Genomic DNA, 21,204 nt, shown 5'->3' with positions numbered 1-21,204 from the left:
GTGTTTTTTTCCCCTACAGCAGAAAGATAATCGTTGATTCCAGACCTTTCTCTAACGCTGACACAATGCTGTGGATATACTTCTGGATATGCAAGACTAAATTCCCTTTTACACTACCTCTTCAAGGTGGGAATTTCATGCCGTTATGCCACCCCGCTGTATAAATGGTATAATCGCGGAATGGTGGGACAGAGTTGTCTCGCCTTTAAGCCAGCAATGGAGGTAGAAACAGCCCCAGAACAATGCCTCTATAAAGAGGACAGTTGGCAGAATCATGGGTGGCACTGGTGTGATGTTTTGACGAGGTGTTATGCGTGTGATTCACCTTAGGAGGTTTAAAAAGTAGCTGTTAGCAGTTAGCAGCTAACTCACAGAAGAAGTACAGCAGCTGAAAATGTCCACAAAGTGGGTAAGCAATGACGTCTGGAAGCTGCTTACTCTCCCAACAGAGGACAAGAACAGCCACAATGTAACAGAGACTTTAAATAATTGTTATTGCCATGTTAATGCCATTATTATTGTTTATATAGGGCTGCCAAAGCATGCGTTATAGGTGACACTAGAGGCTGACACTGGTGTGTTACAGTCTCGCTTGTCATGCTTCTTGATTCTGCGATGCCGGCATGCAGTCTAAAAATCACACACTGGGTTGGCATGATGCTACTGTCATTTGGTTTTGTGTCAAAATACAAAGGCAGCATGAAGAAGGAACTTTGTAGCTGCCCTATAGTGCGATCTCTGTATAAAAAGGCTTAAAAGGAAATGGCCACTTTAGAATGAAAATACAGACAGTACTTACTGACCCTCATACCGACAAGAAGTCCAGTGTAGTTTTTTAATCCACAAAACTCGTTCGGGGTATTGGAGGATAACAGCTAGCCGGAATAACAGCTACACTTGAAGTGCATGGAACCCACATTTTGAAAATGTAATAAAACTCCGCTAATGCATTTCAAAAACGTCAGAACAGCTCGTCCGTCGTAATCCAAGTGCCCTGAAGCCGCGGCATGCAAAATTGACTTGAAAAGACGTAATTTACTCCACTTTATAGCATCATTTTTCTCCCACCACTTCCTATCAGCTGATTATAGGTGTTCCCTCTCCTGGTCAGCCAGTCATATTTTGCCACGATCTCCTTCAGCCAGTCATGTTGCTGCTGCCAAACTTTAAATCTGTTCTCTCTGCTCCTGTCAGCTGTCATTTCAGGAGGAATTGTCGCACCATCCTCCACCCCATTCACCTTATCCAGAGCCCAGGATGAACTCATCAGAAGCCCACTCCTCTTCACATCCAGATCCTGAGCTTCCTTTTCATCACCACCACCACCACCATCATAGGGAGGGTTCCCGAATCTACATCTTTAGACCCCATCATTATGTCATCTATTCCAAGAGGGTGGTAATCGCCAAATACATTTCTCATACTTATCTGCACAGGTAAATATTCTTTTGCCCCTCAACGAGTCTCTCCTGATTGACATTAATTTAGAATAATGCTCAGACGCAAGCTTCTTCTCAAACACCTGAGGTGACAGAGCAGGTCTTTAATAGGATACTCGGTTAGGACCTTATCCGAAATATAGAAAACAATCACAGCTGAAAGATATCCATCTCCAGGTAAATATTTCCAAGAAAAACAATGCAAGTGTGAAGTTTTAAAATCTTTTATTAGGATGTTAGTTTATAAGTATGGGTCCTGATGACACCTGTGTGAAAATGTGACCATCTGAAACAGCACGTTTTTGACCTGTGGAAGAAAAACAAATTTTAATATGAACAATTCTGCCAGTGCATTATTGTATATTGATATCAGTGTGTGAAAGGTCGTACCTTTGATTCTGTCATCCTGGTTTGAACACTGCACTTTACAAGCTCCACCCACTGGATTTCTGGCATCACAGACCTCCACATCACAGTGGACATACACCTACAAGACATAAAGAGGTTTATGGCTACTGTTATTTATATTTACAGTTTGTTTTCCTAAATCTGAAGCATAAAACAAAAAGGAGCACAAGAACATTTTTTCTTATAGCTGAAGTTACCTGGTGACTCAAGTTGTCTTTGTCTTGGGCGAAGGCAAACATCGGGACCTCAAAGCGCTTGAAGTTCGAAGGATACTGAACTCTGGCATCAGGCCAAACAGGATGGAAGATCACCTGGTGTGGGTCTCTTGGGTTTGCACAGCTATGGGGAAAAAAACGAGTTTAAAATCTTAAGTGCCCACTAGTGCACTTTTTAATTGGATAAAAAGGTGTGGAAGTCTGCAAAATGAGCCCCCGTTGATGACACTGTGTCCATTATGAGGCAAAAGGACAATGTCCATGTCTCAGTTTGACAGTTACAGTTTGTATATGTGGGCAAACATCCTAGCAGGGCACGATTAATAAGTTACCCGCCAATAATGAGGTCCCATTTGGGTAGGGACGTCCTGTCACTGTCCAGCGTCGCCCAGCAGTACATCAGCTCCAAGGACACGTCAGGGTTTGCAGACTTCATCAGCTCCACCTCAAAATACAGCGGCTGTTGTAGGTACTGTGCAACTGGATAATCCTCCACTCTGTGAAAGGCGCTGTAGGAGTCGTCTAGAGAAAGAGACACAGAACATGTTGACCTGAATCATTATGGATTCAGACAGGAATAGAAATGGCCTGTACACAGAACCTGCAGATAAATGAATGAGTTTAACTTGAAAGTACAACGTCCCACTCGCCAACTTGGTCATTAAGATGATAGGTTTAAAATGAGTCAATTAACTTCAAGTCAGAAGTTGAATTAGTTTGACCAACACGATTAGTCCAAGACCTATTTGCAGGATTGCCTCCTGTCTTTAAAGCACACCAGTCATTTAGGAACATGCCATTGCTTCTTTTGCAGTGACGGACTCAAGATGTTTGAAGGGCAGGGGCGAAAAGGAAAAAAGGGCACCTACTGCATGACATGGGGCCCCATTGGTGCGCAAGAAGCTCGTGTCCCATGTATGGCAAAATAGTCTTCGTCCTTGATTCTTAATTAACAGCCAAAAAGGGGCACATCCGCTTGTTTTCGCCACTCAAGAGGGCACTTTAGCGCGGTCGCCCCCCTGACCGAATCCATCAGTGTTCTTTTGTCTTTAGGAGAGTTGCACGACTGTCCAAGACACCCCAAAAGCCAACATTATTCAGTTTAGTAAAAATCTGATTTATGTCTCTTTGCATTATCCATGAAGATCTGTGTTTCAACATGCTGACATGATGGGAAGTAGAATTATTTCCCCTCGCTTTCTGGCTTTGGGAGAGTTCTTAAATGTGTTTTTGTGGCTTCAGTCAGAGGGAGAATTAAAGGATTCCCAATGTCAAAAAACAGAAAACAATCCCATAATCAGAACTTCTTACCCGTAGCAAGTCTTATTGCAACTTGCAGCTTGCCTCTTGCATTTTCAGCGTATGGTTCACTCCTGCGGGGTCTGGTGTTGAAGGCCACAGCGTGGTTTGTGTTGATGTCATAATAACAAAAAACCTTGAGCCTGAAGAGACAGGGACCCATGAGTGTTTCAGAAATACTCATTTAACATGCATGTGACAATAAAATAAGTCTCGTTTTGTCAGTGGCCTCGTTCACTCCAAAGTGTTGCATTAAATCTCTGCTCGTAAACTGTGGTCAAACTGTCCAACTATTATACCGTTTAGCTGGAAAATGAGAAGTTTGCTTATGCTGGTGGGCGGTATCGTGTTTCGGCTCGACTGTTTAACATGGCAGCCGGGTCCCAAACTCATTTCGCAGCTAAACAGTACGCTAAAATAAGTTTCAGAAAACATTTGAGGCAAGAAATATTCACTGCAGTCACAGAATCTTGATTCATATTTGATCAGTGCTGCCTAGTTTGATCGCAGATATTTTCTCAATTTATAGTTTTGGTCTATAAAATGTTCAAGTTGACGTCTTAATTTTACTTGTTTTGTCCGACCAAAGTCTAAAACCCAGAGATGCTCAGTTTACTGTCACATTAGGACAAAGAAATGCAGCTACAGCTCACATTAGAGAAGCTGTGATGAGGGAATGTTGACTCAGGAGAGCTTTGAATGTGTGTTCTTTGACGATTAACTCATCTCAGCTTGATGTGTTTAAAAAAAGTTTCAAGACACTCACTCATACTCCGGCTCATCCGTCTTTGATTCCCCTTTCATTACAAGTTCATCTGGCAGAGAGATTTCATTTTCATACACCATCATGTTTGGCAAAAACTAAGGGAAAAAGAAGAAACACTTAAGGTCAGTCTCAGCATTACTAGTCAGCATCAGAAATATTTAGTCGGATGCTACCTTTCTGGTCGTCCCACAGGAGTTCGCAGTGAAAACGAAATAAGCGTAGCGGTCATTGCTGTAGGTGGGACCACAGCTGGGGTCATTGAGGGTGAGCTGACTGGGGTTCAGACTGGGAACTGACTCTAGTTTCATTGCCAGAGCCGTCATGGTCCCATTAGGGAAACACTCTGAAAGAGAGGAGAGAGGATCAGCCATTAGTACACGTTGGGAGTTCTGTCTGACATGAGAAACGTTTTCTCTCACAAACCAGTCAGCGTTGAGACGAAATTGCAAGCCACAGAGAATTCTTGGATATTTGTGTTGGTTTCTGGACTCCTCACAGCCACGTCGAGCCTGCTCCTGATGGATGATGACTCAACAGCCTGGGATGGTGTCAAGAACAGAATAAAACGTTACATTATATGGAGGTTGATATCTCGAAAACAAATGGCACCAAGAAAAATCCCTGCACATCCATCACTTCAGTTAGGAGAGCAGACCCTCATCGTACCTCGATCACAACGTCGGAGGCAGAAAATGGTACTGTCAAACTGAAGTGTGTGCCATTGTCCATGAGGCTGTACTGCTGAGCCAGCCTGGGGGTCAACATCTGTCTTCCAACCATGGTCTGGAAGTTGTGGGTTCCATACTTCACCAGGACGTAGAAGTTTTGATAATCACAGCCACCAGAGACAGAGGGAGGAACTGCAGAGGGGGAAAAAATACAGCTGCTAGATTAATTTTACGCATTTTGTGATGCAAGAATCGTCATATCCATGAGTACAGACCGACGTCTACTAATCTAGCCTCCAGATATGCATTGAGAGAAAATGGAGCAAACTCTGGTAGGACCAGCAAGCCAAAGGTCAGGTGAAGAGAGTAGACTGTAATCCCCTGATCTCTCTGTTGGGACATACAGAGAGAGATTAGCAGCCGAAATTAAAATGAAGTTTTTACATTTCATTTCCCAAGTTGAGAGTAAAGCTCACCATCTGTAGTACAGCACGGTCCGTGAAGGGCACTTCAAGTGTAAAGACCTTTGAGCTGCCGTTAGGGGACATGTGCTCCAGGACATTAAAGCCTCTGACACTGCAGTCCGCCACTGACAAAACCTCAGAGGGGAGGGTGACGTTCATTAGTGCCACATCAGTGCCGAAAGGCCCGAGCAGCACCTTAAATATCCGCTCCTTGGGAACAGTGTCTGTAAGGCAGAAATACAGAGGAATGAAGGCAACTTGCTGTATGTTAAAACAAAACTAGAGTAGGATGATAAAAGACTCACTGTCGATAACTTGCGGAGGTTGAGACATTAATGGTGTTGTGATAGGAAAGAGGACTTTGTATCTCGTGTCCTCGTGAGTGGCGTCTTCAGTCCAGAGCAACTCGAGCATCGGCTCAATCGTATAAGTAGTGAGGTACTGACCATCTTGAACATGACTCTGCGAAATCAAACATCCTTCATACATTATTGACGACAAACCCAGATTTACAGAACATACAGTACATGCATATATGCAGGAGTGTGGCACTGAGGGGCAAATTCACAAGAGGATCGTGCAGCTTTCAGGACTGTGAAATCTTCACAAATTAGACAAAAAGAAACTAATTCTTAAAACACCTGCAAAGGTTGAAATGCACTCCTAACTGCATAGCCAAGGGAATAGTGCCTCAGTGCTCCTGTGCAATCTGAATGCATTTTAATGAGGTAAAATGTACAGGTTTGGGACAAAAATGGTCCCCTTCCTATGCAAATGGTAACAGGAGTGCATTTGTCTGTGTCACATTTATACATAATACACTGCCTGGGGTTATAAAGAGCATCTGCACCTCAGTCTGGACCTGTCGCTGGCAGTCTGGAAATGTAAGGTTTTCCTCTCTGTTGCAAATTGTGCTCAGCTGCAAAATTTTGTAACCAATAATATTACAGCGCATACATGCACTTTTTTTGAATTGGACCTTGAGACGACTTAACCGGAGTTGCAAGTGATCCGGCACTTATAGGTTCATCAGCGGCTGCAACTTCATCCATCAGTCTTGCTCATCTATGAAACAGGGGCCATATTCACATAGCTCCCTAGTACTAACAAGGAAGGGAAGGAAGGTTATATTTTCCTTGGTACTAAGATTTCCTCTAATGACAAAATTCTAAGAAAATTCTTAAATTCTTGACATTGAGAATTTCCCCTTAAAGTTAAGACAAGGGGCCATACTCAAAATATTCTGAGGGCTCCTAACTTAGCGTAAAAACTTTTAGTAAGGAGTCCTAGCTTAGGAGTGAGTTCTCAGAGCAACTCTGAGCAAGGAAGGGACAGACTTTTACCTTAGTGAGTGAGGAGGTGTGGTTGTTAGGTATTCTTTTAACAGATGTGATTGGTTGTCACAGACACACCCTTTTGTGAGCCTGCAAGGTGTGGACACCCAGTAGGAATGAAATGAACTGCTGACTGTGAAAGTGTTAGTGTGATCACTCTGCTGATGGAAGGTTGAGACAGACTCAAGTCATCACTGCTGCACTGTTGCATTTTATCAGTTTTCTAGACATTAGTGTTGTGGTAATTTTATTTCTGGTGTTGTAGCGTTAGGTGGGAATTGTGTGCGTATCCCTAATGACATCAACCATTTTCCCCATCTAATCTGTAGCATTTCATTTACTCACGGTCATCCAGTTTTTGGAGAATATTTCTCTTACCTCTTTGTGTTTCCACCATTTTAAGCCTCTTAATCCTCCTCTCTGCTCCCAACAGTTTTTCACCCTAGAAGTTCTCTTTAGGGCCAAGATGCTCTGTGAATAAACTTCTTTACAGTGACCTAGTCTTAACTTTAAGGGGAAATTCTAAGAATTTCCTCACTAGGAGCAACTCTTAGCACCAGGGAGCTTTGTGAATACAGCCCTAGGTCTTGGCAAAGATGAGTTATCTTAGCCCATAAGTGAGCACCTAAGATGAAAAACTATTAGGAGTAGGACTTTTAGGAAGCATAAGAGTTTAAGAATAGTGGAAACACAAAGAGGTTTGAGAAATATTCTCTGAACACTGAATGAATGAGTAAATGAAATGCTACGGATTAGATCATGCAGTAAAAATGGTTGTGGTTGATCTCATTAAAGATTCGCACACATTTCAGACCCTACACAATAACGCTATCACGCCAGAAATAAAATGATCAAACTGGAAAAATGCAACAGTGCAGCAGTGATGGCTTTGGTCTGTTGCAGCCTTCCATCAGCAGAGTGATCACACTAACAATGACAACACTTTTAGTTTCATATCATGATGTGGTTTATTTCATTTCCACTGGGTATCCACACCATGCAGGCTCACAAAAAGGGTGTGTCTGTGACAACCAGTCACATCTGACAATAGACTGCATCATACCTAGCAATGGGGGTCAGCCACACCTTCTCGCTAAGATAAAGTTTGTGTCCCCCTTCTTGCTTAGAGTTGCTCTGAGAATTCCCCTAAATCACTTCTAAGCTAAGACTCCTTACTAAAAATGTTTAGGCTCAGAGTGTTTTCCAAATGTTTATGAATACGGCCGCAGATTTTAGTTGCACAGAACTGTCTCTTGAAGTTGAATTCAAACAAATGCAGAAAAAGTACATATCTGACCTTGAAGTGGCCACCGTCAGCCCCAACTGGAATTTCAACGACGATATACACATCATTGACAGACAGCGAGTATTGTCTGGCAGCCATCTCAGCAGCGTCGAGCCTCTTGCCATCGACGCCCATGTGCACCTCTAACAGTTGGAACTGGCCAGAGATCAGCGGGTCAATGTGCTTCGGCAGGAACCAACTGATTGAGTCTGGAGTGAAGGAAACACTTCCTGTGCACAAACACATACAGCACTTAGATGAGGAAAGACCCAACATGGACACGTTTAATATTTTATAGGCAGGGGCATATAAACTAGGTTTTAGATATACTGAAGTCATGATGAGTCCATGTTATTCTAGTGGAGAAATTTGAATATACGAAGTCTAAAAATTATGGAATTGGTATTAAAATACCCACTATGTGCAAATTTAAAGGGGACCTATCTTGCTTTTATATATGTTCTGTCAGATATTACAGTATCCGTTTACAATAAAACTTGGCTAAAGTTTCAAATAAGCAAGCACACGTAAATGTGGGCAAAAGCCTCAGGCTCCAGACTATTCTGAATACTCAGTTTTCCACCTTTTTTCCTTCCGTCGAGACAAACTGACGTCAGCTTGTAACAGATTTCTTTATAGGGTCAACTACCCCAGGCACGCTACTGCGTGTTTTTACATTATGTAGCCTACACTGCTGCTTGAAGCTACATGCTAATGTCAGGGAAACCAACCCTGTCTCACTTCGAAGTTGCCGAAATCCGGCATTTGGGCAGTGACTTGTGGTGTCAGACACTGACAAAAAAGCTGTCCTTAAACGTCGCCATGATATACGACTGGTCACTCTTATTGTAACAGCACTTGGTGGAGTCACAGGGAAACGCAACTGGACAAGAGCGATGGTTAAGGTGGCGAAAGTCCAACACAACTGTATAAATGGTACATTTCCAGTGAAAACGGAAGTGTATTTTTAAAGAAGACAATGCATGTGACAAGCAGAACTTGTCTTGGCGTCCCAGAACATCAACAACCAATGCACCCAGGGTACCTTGCATGTTGTATCTGGAGGTCCTTGACCAAACGTCGATGTGTGACCAAGTCGGAGTGAGAATGTGTTGGGGCGTCATGCAGTTTTGGTTGTCGTTGATATTATTTTTACAATTGAATTTCCCTGCTCAAACATGCCCGGTTACAAAAAGGTCTGGATTGTACCTCTCTACAATTCAGATACATTACATTTGTACAAACTTTTGTAGCGTATGTTAAAAAAAACAACTTAATGACTCGACAGTTAGAAGCTGTGGTTAGGTGTAGGCACAAAAACTCTTGTTAATGGTTAGGAAAAGATCATGTTTTGGCATAAAACCACCACGTTTGGCACAAAAGCTGCTGGAAAAGCAGGGACGGGTGGGCTGTCATGTGTCACCAAAACACACCAAGGTTTGGGGCCACAAACACCGGTGGAAACTTCATAAATGGTCGCCACAAGCAAACTGGCGGTGGTCTCCACCTCTGGATGACAAAAGTCATGTTATATTAAAGTCACTTTAGAAAATATTGAAAATACGTGAAATGCGCGGATGCAACAAATTCGTTGTTTGCAGAAACGTACAATTCAAATATTTTCTTCTGGAGGGTGAGCTGCGGGTTATTTTTATTGGCCATTTTTCAACAGTAGAAAACGTTGCCGTTCTCGGTTAGTCATTCCCTGGCTGCAGTGAACGTGCAGAGACACGATGGTGCGGAAAATGCTGACCAATTAGAGCAGACTATGCTCCTTCGGGAGGGGGGCTTAAAGAGACAGGCGCTAAGTGTTTCAGACAGGGGGTGTATACAGATGTTTCAGCACAGACAGTATAAGGAAAACAAAAAGTTTTGACCATTCAAACATGTTCTATCAGAAACTCAAAATACATGTATGAACGTAAAATTATTATTATAATAATAATAATAATAATAATAATAATAATAATAATAATAATAATAATAATACCCCTTTTTTATTATGGGCAGTAAACCTCTGAAACACCCAATAAAGAGCCCCAAATTCCCAGAGAAAACACTGAAGACATGACCTCAGCTGTAACGACAGCCATGCCTGCTGTTCAAACATTACCCTCCAGTCTTGGACACGCAGCTCCTGCATCGATTCGAGTCACCAGCCACTTCTTTTCAAATATTGTCGAGGTTTTGAGCACCGTCATGGGCACCCCTGCTACCTGCGGGGTGAGGTTACACAACACTTTGTATGTAAATGCTTCCTTTAGTCCACTTATTGCTGTAACAAGAGATAATTTAATCTCTCAGGATGTGGGTAATTCCAACATAATGAGGGATATAAATAAAACAAAAGCAGCCTACTGAACGTATTTAACCGTGCCAACTGGATTTGAGACAAAGTAATCCATTTAAAAGGCAGTCTGATTACATTACTTGATCTAAATCCAATAGTTTACTAGCTGCAAGTGTAAGCAAGTAGTCATCTAATGGGCTGCGAGTAATTCAACCAGAGCCTGCCTGAGAAGCAAGATATCAAGTGAGGCTTGTTTAAAATTTAGTGAGCCGTGGTCTACTCACATTCTGGGTGTACGTTTCAGGTGAGGTCTTTGGGCTTCGCAGAACCAGCCTCGTGGGGGTGTTTGAGATGCCGTAACCGCGTTGCTGGGCCTCGGTCACCTTCATGATCCTCTCCTCAGGGGTGAAGAACACCAGGGTTGTGATTCTGAATCCTGCGTCTATGGGCTGCTTCTGTGAGGCAAATATTAGGACATCAGATACTGAGAGTGATGTTTCTGGAATGTTAAGGGGCAAAATGAACTCGTCTAACCTCAGCAGCTCGTCGAGGATCGCCAAATTTTGAATGAGCCCCTGGGATGGGATGTTCAGGCAGGGTGTAATCATCTGGAGCTGCCCTGTTCACAGACACCTAGAAATGAGGGCACTCCATAAGTGATAATCAATCTCCCCCTCTCCCCCTCTCCCCTCTGCCGTGACATGCAATGCACCAGCCTTGATGCTCACACAGGACATAAAGCCACTTATCATATAGACTGAAACACGACCCCTGAGAGCCCTGCTGTATTCACTTGCCTCCATATAGTCGCGGTCACACACAATTTCCCTGGAGGCCCAGGCCGTATAGTGGCATGTTTTAGCCACCTCGTACAGCTCGTCCTCATCCACCTGGTTCCCGTGCAGTCGCAAATTTAATTTGGTCGTGAACGTTTCATCGCCCTACAAACACAGATATGGCTTGAAATGATCACCACGTCAAGAGACAACATTTGGCGCGGCTCTACGAATTCATATCTTCAGTCTTGTTTACCACATTTTGAGCAAAGCAGTTTTGAAGGGAAGCATAAATCACGGCGTTCCCCAGCTGGTCCATGTTCATCCTGAAGCCACACTGAGAAGCTAAACTTGGTGTGAGAAGGATTGCGGAGTTATCTGAGGAGGACAAAGAGGACGGTTGGATGAATTAAAGTGAGACGAAGCGGAGAAACACAATAAATTCAGAAATATTTAAAGTCTATGGAAGAGTGCTTTTAAAGTTTTTGCTCCTGTATCTCAGTGTCGGCTACAGAGTCAGCTTAAACTAGATTATATTAGGAGCATGGGAGATTTCAGATACAAGTTTAAGGACTATTTGACCACTGAATCTGTTGCTTTTTTTGTGAAAAATGTATGCCATTTGTTTAATGTTTGAAGCCGGGTTATGTGAAACTCTATAGGTTGCCATCTTTGCTAGAACTCCCCAGCAAAAGCAATCTCAGTGGGATTAATCCTGGTAAAACAAAAGGTTGAATAAATACATAAATCAAATATGAACTTACTAATGACAGCAGACACTTCTAGTAGATTCCCTCCGAGTGGACCGACATCCACACGCATGACGCTCCCCAGGCATTTTGAGGTGATACCTGGGATGGAACATTTATATCAGTAAGCAGCATATAGCAGGATTAAAATCATATTTAAAAATGACAAAACTTACTTAAAGGGGGCGTCTTTTGTGCCTCTATGTTCCCAACTGCTATCAGGAGAATAAACCACCTGAAAGGGATTGATTCATTTCAAAAGTGTCAAGAAAAATCTTAAGCTTTGAGAGAAATCAGTGGATAAAAACAAAACTACAAACCCCAATCCAACTATTCCACCCATGGCACAAGAGGTGGGAAACTGGTAACAGCAGAGTCCCTGTATTTGTGGTTTATAAGGAATTTTGTGGTGGGAATGAACTCTCCAGGCCGACCCTTTGGGCAGGATGAGGGACGTCTCTGCTCAACATATACAACCACACACAGGTGGATCCTGTTACAGCCTGATGGGGATAATTGTCTGGGCCTGGAGTCTCGTGTGAGGTGAGTGTCAACATGCACTGCAAAGAGGCTGATTGTCCAAGGTTGGCCTAAAGGTGCAGTCAGCAATTCTGATCCAATAACTTTTAAAGAAAGGCAGTGAGAAGGGGAGGGATGGTAAATCTGACACATGCTGAAGGGCTGAGCTCCACAGCCAGCGTAGTGTCAACAGTCTTTCTTGAGAATTGCTGACTCTGCCTTTAAATTTAAAGTGCTTAATTTTATTAGAACTTTTTCATCTCCTCTATGTGTAGATGAGACAAAATAAATCAGAACACTTAGTTACAAAATGGAGCTTACAGGTATGTTTTTTTAATAGCTTACTGGTGCAGAATGGAACGGAAATGTGGAATTAAATAAAATGTGTTATATATATATATATCTATATCCTTACTTTACAAGTTGTGTTTTGGGCATTGTGACAGGAAATGAGGGAGGGAGACCCCAGCGAGACTTAAAGGGACAGTTCACCCCAAAATCAAAAATACATATTCTTCCTCTTACCTGTTGTCGTTGATAGTTGTAGAGGTGTCTGCCTTCTCTCCACTATAATGGAACTAGATGACACTGTGGTGCTCAAAAGCCCTGTTTTGAAGCCCCCGTGTGAGAAGTTGTGGATGGTGACAATAGAACCGTTCCGTTCCGTTCCGTCCCGTTCCGTCCCCATTTTTGGTCCCCCCTCTGTTAGGGTACCTAGCACACAGATCTGGTACTAAAAGGTGGAGCTGTGAACACTGCAGTCTGTTGATTGGTCAATAGCAGACAGTCACTCTGCTCAGGGCTGAGCTGTGGCTGGTTTTGAGGCTCATGTAACCACTGTTCATACCGTGGAGAGTTTTATATCTATAAAATGAAAGGATGTTTTGCTGGCTCTTGCAGCAGCTGGAGTCTGAGAAAAAATAACTTAATTAACTAGGCCGACTGCCGGTAGCTTTTAAGGTGGAATGTTAACTTGTTACTCAATGCATGAGGTGACGACGTGAATCCATCAACACACCTTAAATTTCACTGTGACATCTTTGACCATTACTTTAGTTTTTATATGACAAACACTTTTAGTAATGAGTGGATCATTAAGCGTTTATATAAATTAATTTCAACCAGATTATGTGACTGCATATATACTAATCCTTACTTGGAGAAAGAAAGCGTTGTGGAGCGTTGTTCCTGTGGGCTCCGGCAACACTAAACCCCTGAGCTTGCCTGAGAAGGACTAAATGCACAAACCTGAAATTTTTAAATATCCCATGGAGATAGACTCTCACTGCAGCCTGTTTTACTTTGTTCTAAAAATGTCAGCGTGCAACTCCGTTCTGTGGACAATAAACGGAGCAGTGAGTGACAACAACTCCGCCCAGAGTACTGTTTGCGGTGGAAACGTTAGGGTGTGGGTACCATGTCTGAAGGGTTACTTTTGGTTCCATACCGAAAGCGTTTGGTGGAAATGGGGCTAAAAAAAAGTGCCAAAAAAGTGCATTTGAAAAACCCCACAGCAATTTCTATTTGCAAAAATCATGACCCAGTTACTCCAGATAATCCCCAGACCTTGCTGTGAGAAGTTTCATGTACAAACTATTTCTTTCTACCAAACTACATCTGCTAACTGTATCACTGCTCATAAGGAAGTGTGCATCTACTGCTAGCTCAGCCGAGGAGGAGGCTATAATCTTGCATAGGAATGTCAAAGATCTGTATCCGGCCAATCAAAGCATTTTTTTACTCATAGGGAATCGGCCATATTGAACCCTCTTTGTTTTATATCGGCAGTGCAGCCGCCATCAACTCTTCAACTCTCCGCACTCTGTCTCTCCTCCCCTCTGCACCCCGCCCACCACAAACACACACAATAACAGCAAAATGCTACGTGAGACAGTTTATGTTATTTACACATGGTATGAGCGCTCGTTTTAGCTCAGTGTGAAAGTCTCTTGTGTTTTCTGCTGTCTGTGGCACATGGTTTTTCACTGCGGGCAAAGGAGAGGCAGACAGCAGTTTGTCACACCACTAAAAGTGCTACAAAATCCTTGCAAGCAAAAACACAATAAAAGTAGGTTAATTTATTAATGTAATCCGCACAAAACATACAGGCGACGAAAATAAGCCCTCAATAGAATACAGTTCAGGTAACAAAGGCTGCACTGACACAACAGACACTTGAGGACACTCTCTTAAAGCAACAGATAAATGTTACCACCTGTTACCATCCCATAATGCAAAGAAAATCAGCAAAGTCTCACAACTGAAAAGCTGGAAAAAAACACGCTAGGGATTTAACTAATGCTTTAGCTCTCAAAATGTTGTGGTGGGCCCCATTACAATACAGGACAGAACTTTTATTAGCAAACCCTGAGAAGATGCACAGATGTGTGTTTTTCCTGATGGGAAACAGAGATGTTAAATCGCCACATTAATTTTAGGAGTACAACAGAGAAAGTTCACAAACACCCTGCAAGTTTTATGCTTTGGGCAACACATCTGACTCAGAGATACTGAGAATGTTTTTTATTGAAGTCATAAAAAGATGGATGGAAACCCCCTCAGCTATGACACAGATGGAAAAAAACACATTATTTCATAGATTACAAATTGTCAAACTGTTCTGAGTGCAGCGACAGCCAATAGCAGTCTTTTTGTTAAACTGCCGCCACTATAAAGGTATGTTGTATTTCCCCTCTGCTGCCAAATACAGCGTTACGGCCTGCTCTGGCAGTTAGCCTGCCAGCAGTGCTTTCTCGCAGAGGATTGAAATGTCAGAGTGTGATTTTACTTACTTTACCCCCTCCAGCTGCACACAGGCTTTGGTCAGCTGCCTTCAGTTTCAGTACAATTAATAGACTTTAATTCAACATTGGGGGAGACACATATGAAATGGGGGGGGGTTTAGTCCCCCCAGGAAATACTGAGCATCAAACACTTAATTTTCTTAATTTCCAAGCACCAATTTGCAGGGGAGTCTTGGGGGGACAAGTGGGACTGAATACCCAGGGTCTGAATGGGGGGGGGGGGTTGTTTTGTTTTAGTGGAAGCTCTCTCAGGCCCCTCTTACCCTTTAAAGGCACAAAATGGTTTAGTCCACCCCTGCACTAGGATTCATCTTAAAATGCAACTAGAGCTGATTAAGTGACTTCTTGAGCAAGATTTATACTTGTGGGTTGAACCTATGGTTTAGCCTGACGTGCACCTCCCTAGTAATGTAACTACACATTGCGGCGGCGCAGACCTCCTGTCTATTTCTGTAAGCTGACACCATTTCCCTCAGTGGAAACACAGCTTTTATTTACTTTAATTTCACAGATAAGAAACAACAAATTATGAAGACAATAAAGCCTCAACAAAATAGCATTTTAAGTTTTGTGTGTGATTTATGCTGGAAAGGAAATCTCCGCTATTTGCTAGGCTAATTTAAACAATGTAAAATGTGTTTAGTGTTTAATATAAGACAATTGTTTTGTCAGTGAACCTTGTGAGCTGTAATGAAATGAATATTGCTATTAAGCCGTGTTTAATGTGTGTTTTGAATCAACTCAACTTTACAGCACTTCACAGAAACCCCACCAACGTTAAGAACGGCTTTCTTCGGTGTCTGACACTGCAAGTCACTGCCCATCAACTAGTGAGACACAGACACACCACTACACAAGCATTAAAGGGATAGTGCACCCAAAAATGAAAATTCAGCCATTATCTACTCACCCATATGCAGAGGGAGGCTCAGGTGAAGTTTCACAGTCTTCACAACACTTGCGGAGATCCAAAGGGAGAGGGGGTAGCAACACAGCTCCACCTAATGGAGGCTTATGGCGCCCCAGAGTGAAAATTAGCTTGAAACAATATTAAAATTGTCTAAAAACAAGTTACTTTTTAGGTGATGTCTTATTTTAAGTGGAATGACATTTGTTTTGACTAGAAATTAGACATTTTGACTCACAATAAGACAAATATTCTTGGTAAGATTTTGAGTTTTTGCAGCGTATACTTCATGATGTGTTCAAATGTAACTACAAGAAAAGGAAATTTGGGTTTTTGTGAGAAAAATACAGTTGGGGGGGTGAATTTGTTTTCTTGGCAATATGAAGCAATTTCATTTGTTGATGAATGCATCTGAGTTTGTGTTCTGAGGCTTCTTGCTTTTATTTGTTTATTTTTGAGCCATAAACATTTCTGTAGCAGAATCGCGTCAGAATGACAATAAAGCTACTTTCCTTTCCTGTATTTCCTGAGATTTTTTTTAAGTAGGCTACTTTTACTTAAGTAATTTTTTAAGCAAATACTTTAGTAATTTTACTTAAGTAATATTTTGACTAAGCTATTTTTACTTTTATTGGAGTAATATTTTACAAGGAGTACCTGTACTTTTACTCAAGTATAAATCTGCCTTTATGCTGCTGGAGCAGAAAGAAGAAAGAAAGAAAGAAAGAAAACTGACTGTGAAAAAGAAAAATCAAAAGGTGATTAAGAGAGACATGGGTCAAGAGCGGAAGGATGGGGGCCCACGGAGACTACTTATGCACAGGGACCAGTTTTTGTTGCTACACCCCTGCTAAGTTGTGCCTTTCCTGCATCAATTTCAAGTGGAAATGTCTTTGATTCATCAAAATATAAGTCCTCTGCTTCTTTCATGCTTTTATTGCAGGGAACAAATGTACATGTTCTAAATATTGAGGGGGAAATAAATAAGATATACTTTGTAGTAGTCTTGTCAATATTTATAAATTCAGTACTCATATTTTGACATGTGGATCTAGGTTACCCAATCTATGTACATCTATTGGTCCAACCACTGACTTTCAATGACAGACTAAAAGATGGATGGATACCTATTTTTCCTCTGATGTAGATGGAGACCTATAGTATATAGATAGCATTGTATTGAATTAATTTTGTTAAACAGACTTTTCCAGCAAGTGTCACAGCTAACCATCTGCCTGTTACAATGAACCCTACCCATGGGATACGCTGTAACATTTCACGTCCACCACTTCTTAGTGCAATTGTAAAGGTAAATTCTAGAAAGAAAAAAAACCCACTAACTTTTTATTTGTAGCAGAGATGTCCATGATGTTAGAATAAAACAAACAAACAAGCAAAAAAATAATCTCAAACAGTTTTGAAAATAGCCCAAACAAAAATGTTTTAGGTTGTGCCCTGCTCTACCCTTTGTACAGTCACACAAATAGATGCATTTATAAAACATGAAACATGCATAAAATATTACACTCTGTAATAATAGTATGTCATATTCTAATAGATTGCAGAGATTAAATATCACAACAGAGCTACAGCTTTATTTAGGGGCTGTTATTATAAGCATACAGTCAACAGTAGGCCTATTACAGTAATTTCTCTCAGGGTGTTCCTGTGCACTAACCCTCCCACCTTCCCCTCCCCTCCCCTGCTCTCTCCTCCTCTCCTCTCCTCCTCCTCGCCCCTCCCTGTTCCCTGTAAAAGGGAACAAACTGCCGCCGTGCCGCTGTCCCGCCTCCAGCTCTTCTTGTCCCGTCCGTGGAGCTGCAGCACGGCCGCACTGCCTCCACCGACCCGCTGCCTGCCTCACTTTACAAGAATGTGAAAACTAAACCACCCGGATAAAAGTTATTTTCATGGAAAGAAAGGCTCCAACTGCAGGTATGTGACAGCTCCACCTTTTACATTCATTCATAGTAAAATGTAGCAAGTAATTCACTTATTTGTAAACAGGGTTTGGTGAGAATTTTTTTTTTCTCATGCATGGGTGTGCATCCAAGCCAGCATATTGCTCGGAATTTCTAGAAAAGTAGATATTAAGAGGACAATATGGAAATCTACACGTGCTGAAAAACAGTCTTTGGCTTTAGTCATTGCTTAAAATGTTGTGTGGCTTCAGTTTCAACTTGTTGCCTCTCATTTCCTCTGAATTAGTCTGCTCCGCTGTGTAATTTGATTCCTTCTGGTGATAATACTGTACTTGAGCCCTGGAAGAAGTGACAGCACCTCACGCCTCTTCACTCACTCCAGCTCAAGCCATTTCCTGTGTGTGTTGTATTGATTTTTTTTTTCCTTCAGAGGACTAATGTGTTCTACAAACAGCGCAGTCAAATATTTCTTGATAGACATCCCCCTCCACAGAAATGTACCACTTATAATCTTGACTGTATGTGTTTGTGGGGCATGGAATGATCTATAAATCTGACATACTTCATTTCTGGTTGTAATGTGTGTGTGTATTATCAGGACCATGGGGTATGGGCAAATCCTCCACCGACGAGGGAATGAGGAGGACCAGGTCCACCTCAACGTGGGAGGGGTTCGACACCAAGTGGATGCGGACATGCTGCTCCGCTTCCCTCACACACGCCTGGCTCGTCTGCTGTGCTGCCAAAGCGAGGCGGCGATCCTGGAGCTGTGTGACGACTACAGCCCTTCAGAGAGGGAGTACTACTTCGACAGGAATCCCCGGGTTTTCCTCTGCGTGCTCAACTTCTACCACACGGGGCGCATTCACATGATGGAGGAGGTGTGCGTCTTCTCCTTCAGCCAGGAGATCGAGTACTGGGGAATCCAGGAGCTCCACCTGAGCCCCTGCTGTAGCTACTGGTACCACGAGAGGAAGGAGTACATCGAGGACAGAGAGTGGGACGTCCGGAGTGACGACCAGCAGCACGCGCCGAGCATCGACTCCTCCTTTGAGGAGCTCTCTGCTCTCGATAAGGACCTGGCAAAATTCAAAGGTGCCTGGTGTGCAGAGGTGAGGAGCTACGTCTGGCTCCGGCTGGAGGATCCAGGTCACTCGAGAGGCTCAAAGATCATCGCTGTGGCCTCCCTCAGCCTGGTGTTGACCTCTATCGTTGCCATGTGCGTCCACAGCATGCCCGAGTTTCAACAGGTGGACGACAACGAGAAACCCATCGAGGACCCCGTCCTCACCATCCTGGAGGAGATCTGCATCGCCGGCTTCTCCGCCGAGTTCATCATCAGGCTGATTGTCGCACCCTCCCGCAGGAAGTTCCTCGGAAACCCCTTAAACATCATCGATGTTGCCTCCATTTTGCCATTTTACGCCACTTTAGCTCTGGAAACAGCCGACGAGGAGGTTGCAGAGGAGAACGAGGACTTGGAAAATGTGGGGAAGGTGGTGCAAGTTCTGCGCCTCATGAGGGTTCTCAGAATCCTCAAACTGGCCCGCCACTCCATCGGGCTGCGAGCGCTGGGTGCCACCGTCCGCCACAGCTACCACGAGGTGGGTCTGCTCCTTCTCTTCCTCTCGGTTGGGATCTCCATCTTTTCCGCCCTTATCTACTTCGCTGAGAAAGAAATGGAGAGCACAGATTTGGGGACCATTCCTTCAGGCTGGTGGTGGGCCACAATCACCATGACCACAGTCGGTTACGGTGACACCTGCCCGGTAACAGTGGCTGGGAAGATAGTGGCCACCTTGTGTATCGTCTGTGGCCTGTTAGTGGTGGCTCTGCCCATCACCATCATCTTCAATAAGTTTTCAAAGTACTATCAAAGAAACAAAGCCATGGAGGGAAAGTGTATCCCAAAGCCTGAGAGACAAGACCCAGAGCTCCCTCACTATAACATCAGAGACCTGTTCACAGGAAGCGTGTACCCCTTTATAGGAGGTATTGCCTTCAGGAACAGTGTGAGCAGCGCAGGGGACGATACGGATGCCTCCAGTCTCCAGGACATAGAGGTGTACGATAATGACACTTGTGAAAATGGGGCAGCAAAATGACATTCACTCCCTTTATGACTGCAAGTCACCCCGTGCCTCTCAGGGCCGAGCGCTCCATCACCGACCCTGCCTCCCCTGCACAGTCTTCCTCCAGCAATTTGACAGAGAATTATCGTGGCCATGACTTTTTTTATTTATTTTTTTTGTCTACGAGGGAATAGCTTGTGAAATATACAGCGTCGCTAAAACCAGGAAATCTAAAGGGAATTATCTGAGCCTTGCTCGGAGGTTTGAAAGCCCATTTTCTGCTTGAGAAAACGGCAATGATGCATGTAGGAGGCCATAATGTTAATGTTTCTTCAAAGTAATGCGCTGTATTGATTTGTCTGCTCGCTGGAAGTTCAGACTGAGAATTCGGCGAAAGTCTAGGATGACAACAGCACTGTTTGATGTTTCCAAATGGTATTATAGATCTCTAAGTTGACTGATGTTACACAGTCTGCATGAAGAAAAATAAATGCATTTCTGAAAGAGAGTAATATGGAATTATGCAATATTATTGCTGACGACAGGCCACGTGACTCAGCACTGTGGAAAGCACTGATATACCAGGTTATTGTTATTAATCTTTTCTTTTGGACAGTTGTTTAGCATGCTGGGTCACTCCTGGGGGGTAACTCATGTGGACATGAAATAAAACTCAGTGAACCAGAAGTAATATGCCTCTCATTTGTGACATGGCATACAGGACTACTCACTCACTCAGATTAGGTTTTCAGCTCAGGTTTATTGCACTTACTTATAGCGGTATATTCTTCACTAAAATGACTCTAAAATCTCTAAAAGTCTTTTCTTCTGTGGTGAAATGCACTGAGACTGTAGAGAAAACTTTCTGTTTCCTCCTCTTTTCTCTGCTCCTGAAAGCATTGATTTCCTGTCCCCTGTTATCATCTCCGGTTGAATGCGCTGCTGTCCTAGCAGAGCGAGAGATGTAAAAGATCTTTTCTCTGCGGGGGTCTCAAAGGTGTTCACGCAGTCGACCAGAAGCATCTACTCTCAGAGTTAAACACTTCAAAGTGTTCCTTCAGCCATTACATTTAAAGTTTTAAGTTAGTATTTCATGACAGTTCAGCGAATCAAACCTTTAAAAACAATAGTAAGTGGGTGTCAGTGAGGGGGCTGCTAAACAGATTACCCTCTGATCATTTCTTAATAGTAGTACATTAGTTCTGATTGCTTTCCGTATGGGGTGTGCATCACAGAGGATATTAGCATACTGTTTAATCCTCACTGTCTGATTTATGCTTCCACGCT

General features: G+C 43.0%; 2 protein-coding genes across 2 annotated transcripts; one reads left to right on the top strand and one right to left on the bottom strand.

Annotated features, from left to right (window-relative positions):
* Positions 1–1,661: 1,661 nt before the first annotated feature.
* On the bottom strand, positions 1,662–12,115 carry LOC126398719 (uncharacterized). Its single transcript, XM_050058274.1, has 21 exons — positions 12,014–12,115; positions 11,870–11,928; positions 11,709–11,795; positions 11,201–11,322; positions 10,966–11,109; positions 10,703–10,801; positions 10,453–10,623; positions 9,992–10,094; positions 7,891–8,108; positions 5,565–5,721; positions 5,272–5,483; positions 5,071–5,185; positions 4,794–4,987; positions 4,551–4,665; positions 4,301–4,470; positions 4,128–4,222; positions 3,374–3,504; positions 2,395–2,584; positions 2,045–2,186; positions 1,830–1,926; positions 1,662–1,746 (listed from the first exon to the last, which is right to left on the bottom strand). The coding sequence occupies exons 1-21, from the start codon at positions 12,034–12,036 to the stop codon at positions 1,676–1,678; spliced, it is 2,715 nt and encodes a 904-aa protein (XP_049914231.1). The 5' UTR covers positions 12,037–12,115; the 3' UTR covers positions 1,662–1,675.
* Positions 12,116–17,721: 5,606 nt separating this feature from the next.
* LOC126398664 (potassium voltage-gated channel subfamily S member 3-like) lies at positions 17,722–20,917 on the top strand. Its single transcript, XM_050058186.1, has 2 exons — positions 17,722–17,858; positions 18,444–20,917. Exon 2 carries the CDS (start codon positions 18,448–18,450, stop codon positions 19,948–19,950), a length of 1,503 nt encoding a protein of 500 aa, XP_049914143.1. The 5' UTR covers positions 17,722–17,858; positions 18,444–18,447; the 3' UTR covers positions 19,951–20,917.
* Positions 20,918–21,204: the final 287 nt, after the last annotated feature.

Source organism: Epinephelus moara, chromosome 12 (assembly GCF_006386435.1).
Source record: "Epinephelus moara isolate mb chromosome 12, YSFRI_EMoa_1.0, whole genome shotgun sequence".
NCBI lineage: Eukaryota > Metazoa > Chordata > Actinopteri > Perciformes > Serranidae > Epinephelus > Epinephelus moara.
This window is presented reverse-complemented; position numbering and strand designations above follow the sequence as displayed.

Excerpts from the sequence above, each read along its gene's own strand:
- LOC126398719 (XM_050058274.1), bottom strand. The coding sequence starts at position 12,036 with ATGGGTGGAATAGTTGGATTGGG. Across the intron at positions 4,223-4,300 it reads CCTGTGGGACGACCAGAAAG|TTTTTGCCAAACATGATGGT; the intron begins GTAGCATCCGAC and ends TTTTTCCCTTAG. Across the intron at positions 3,505-4,127 it reads ACGGATGAGCCGGAGTATGA|GCTCAAGGTTTTTTGTTATT; the intron begins GTGAGTGTCTTG and ends CTGTCTCTTCAG.
- LOC126398664 (XM_050058186.1), top strand. The coding sequence starts at position 18,448 with ATGGGGTATGGGCAAATCCTCCACCGACGAGGGAATGAGGAGGACCAG.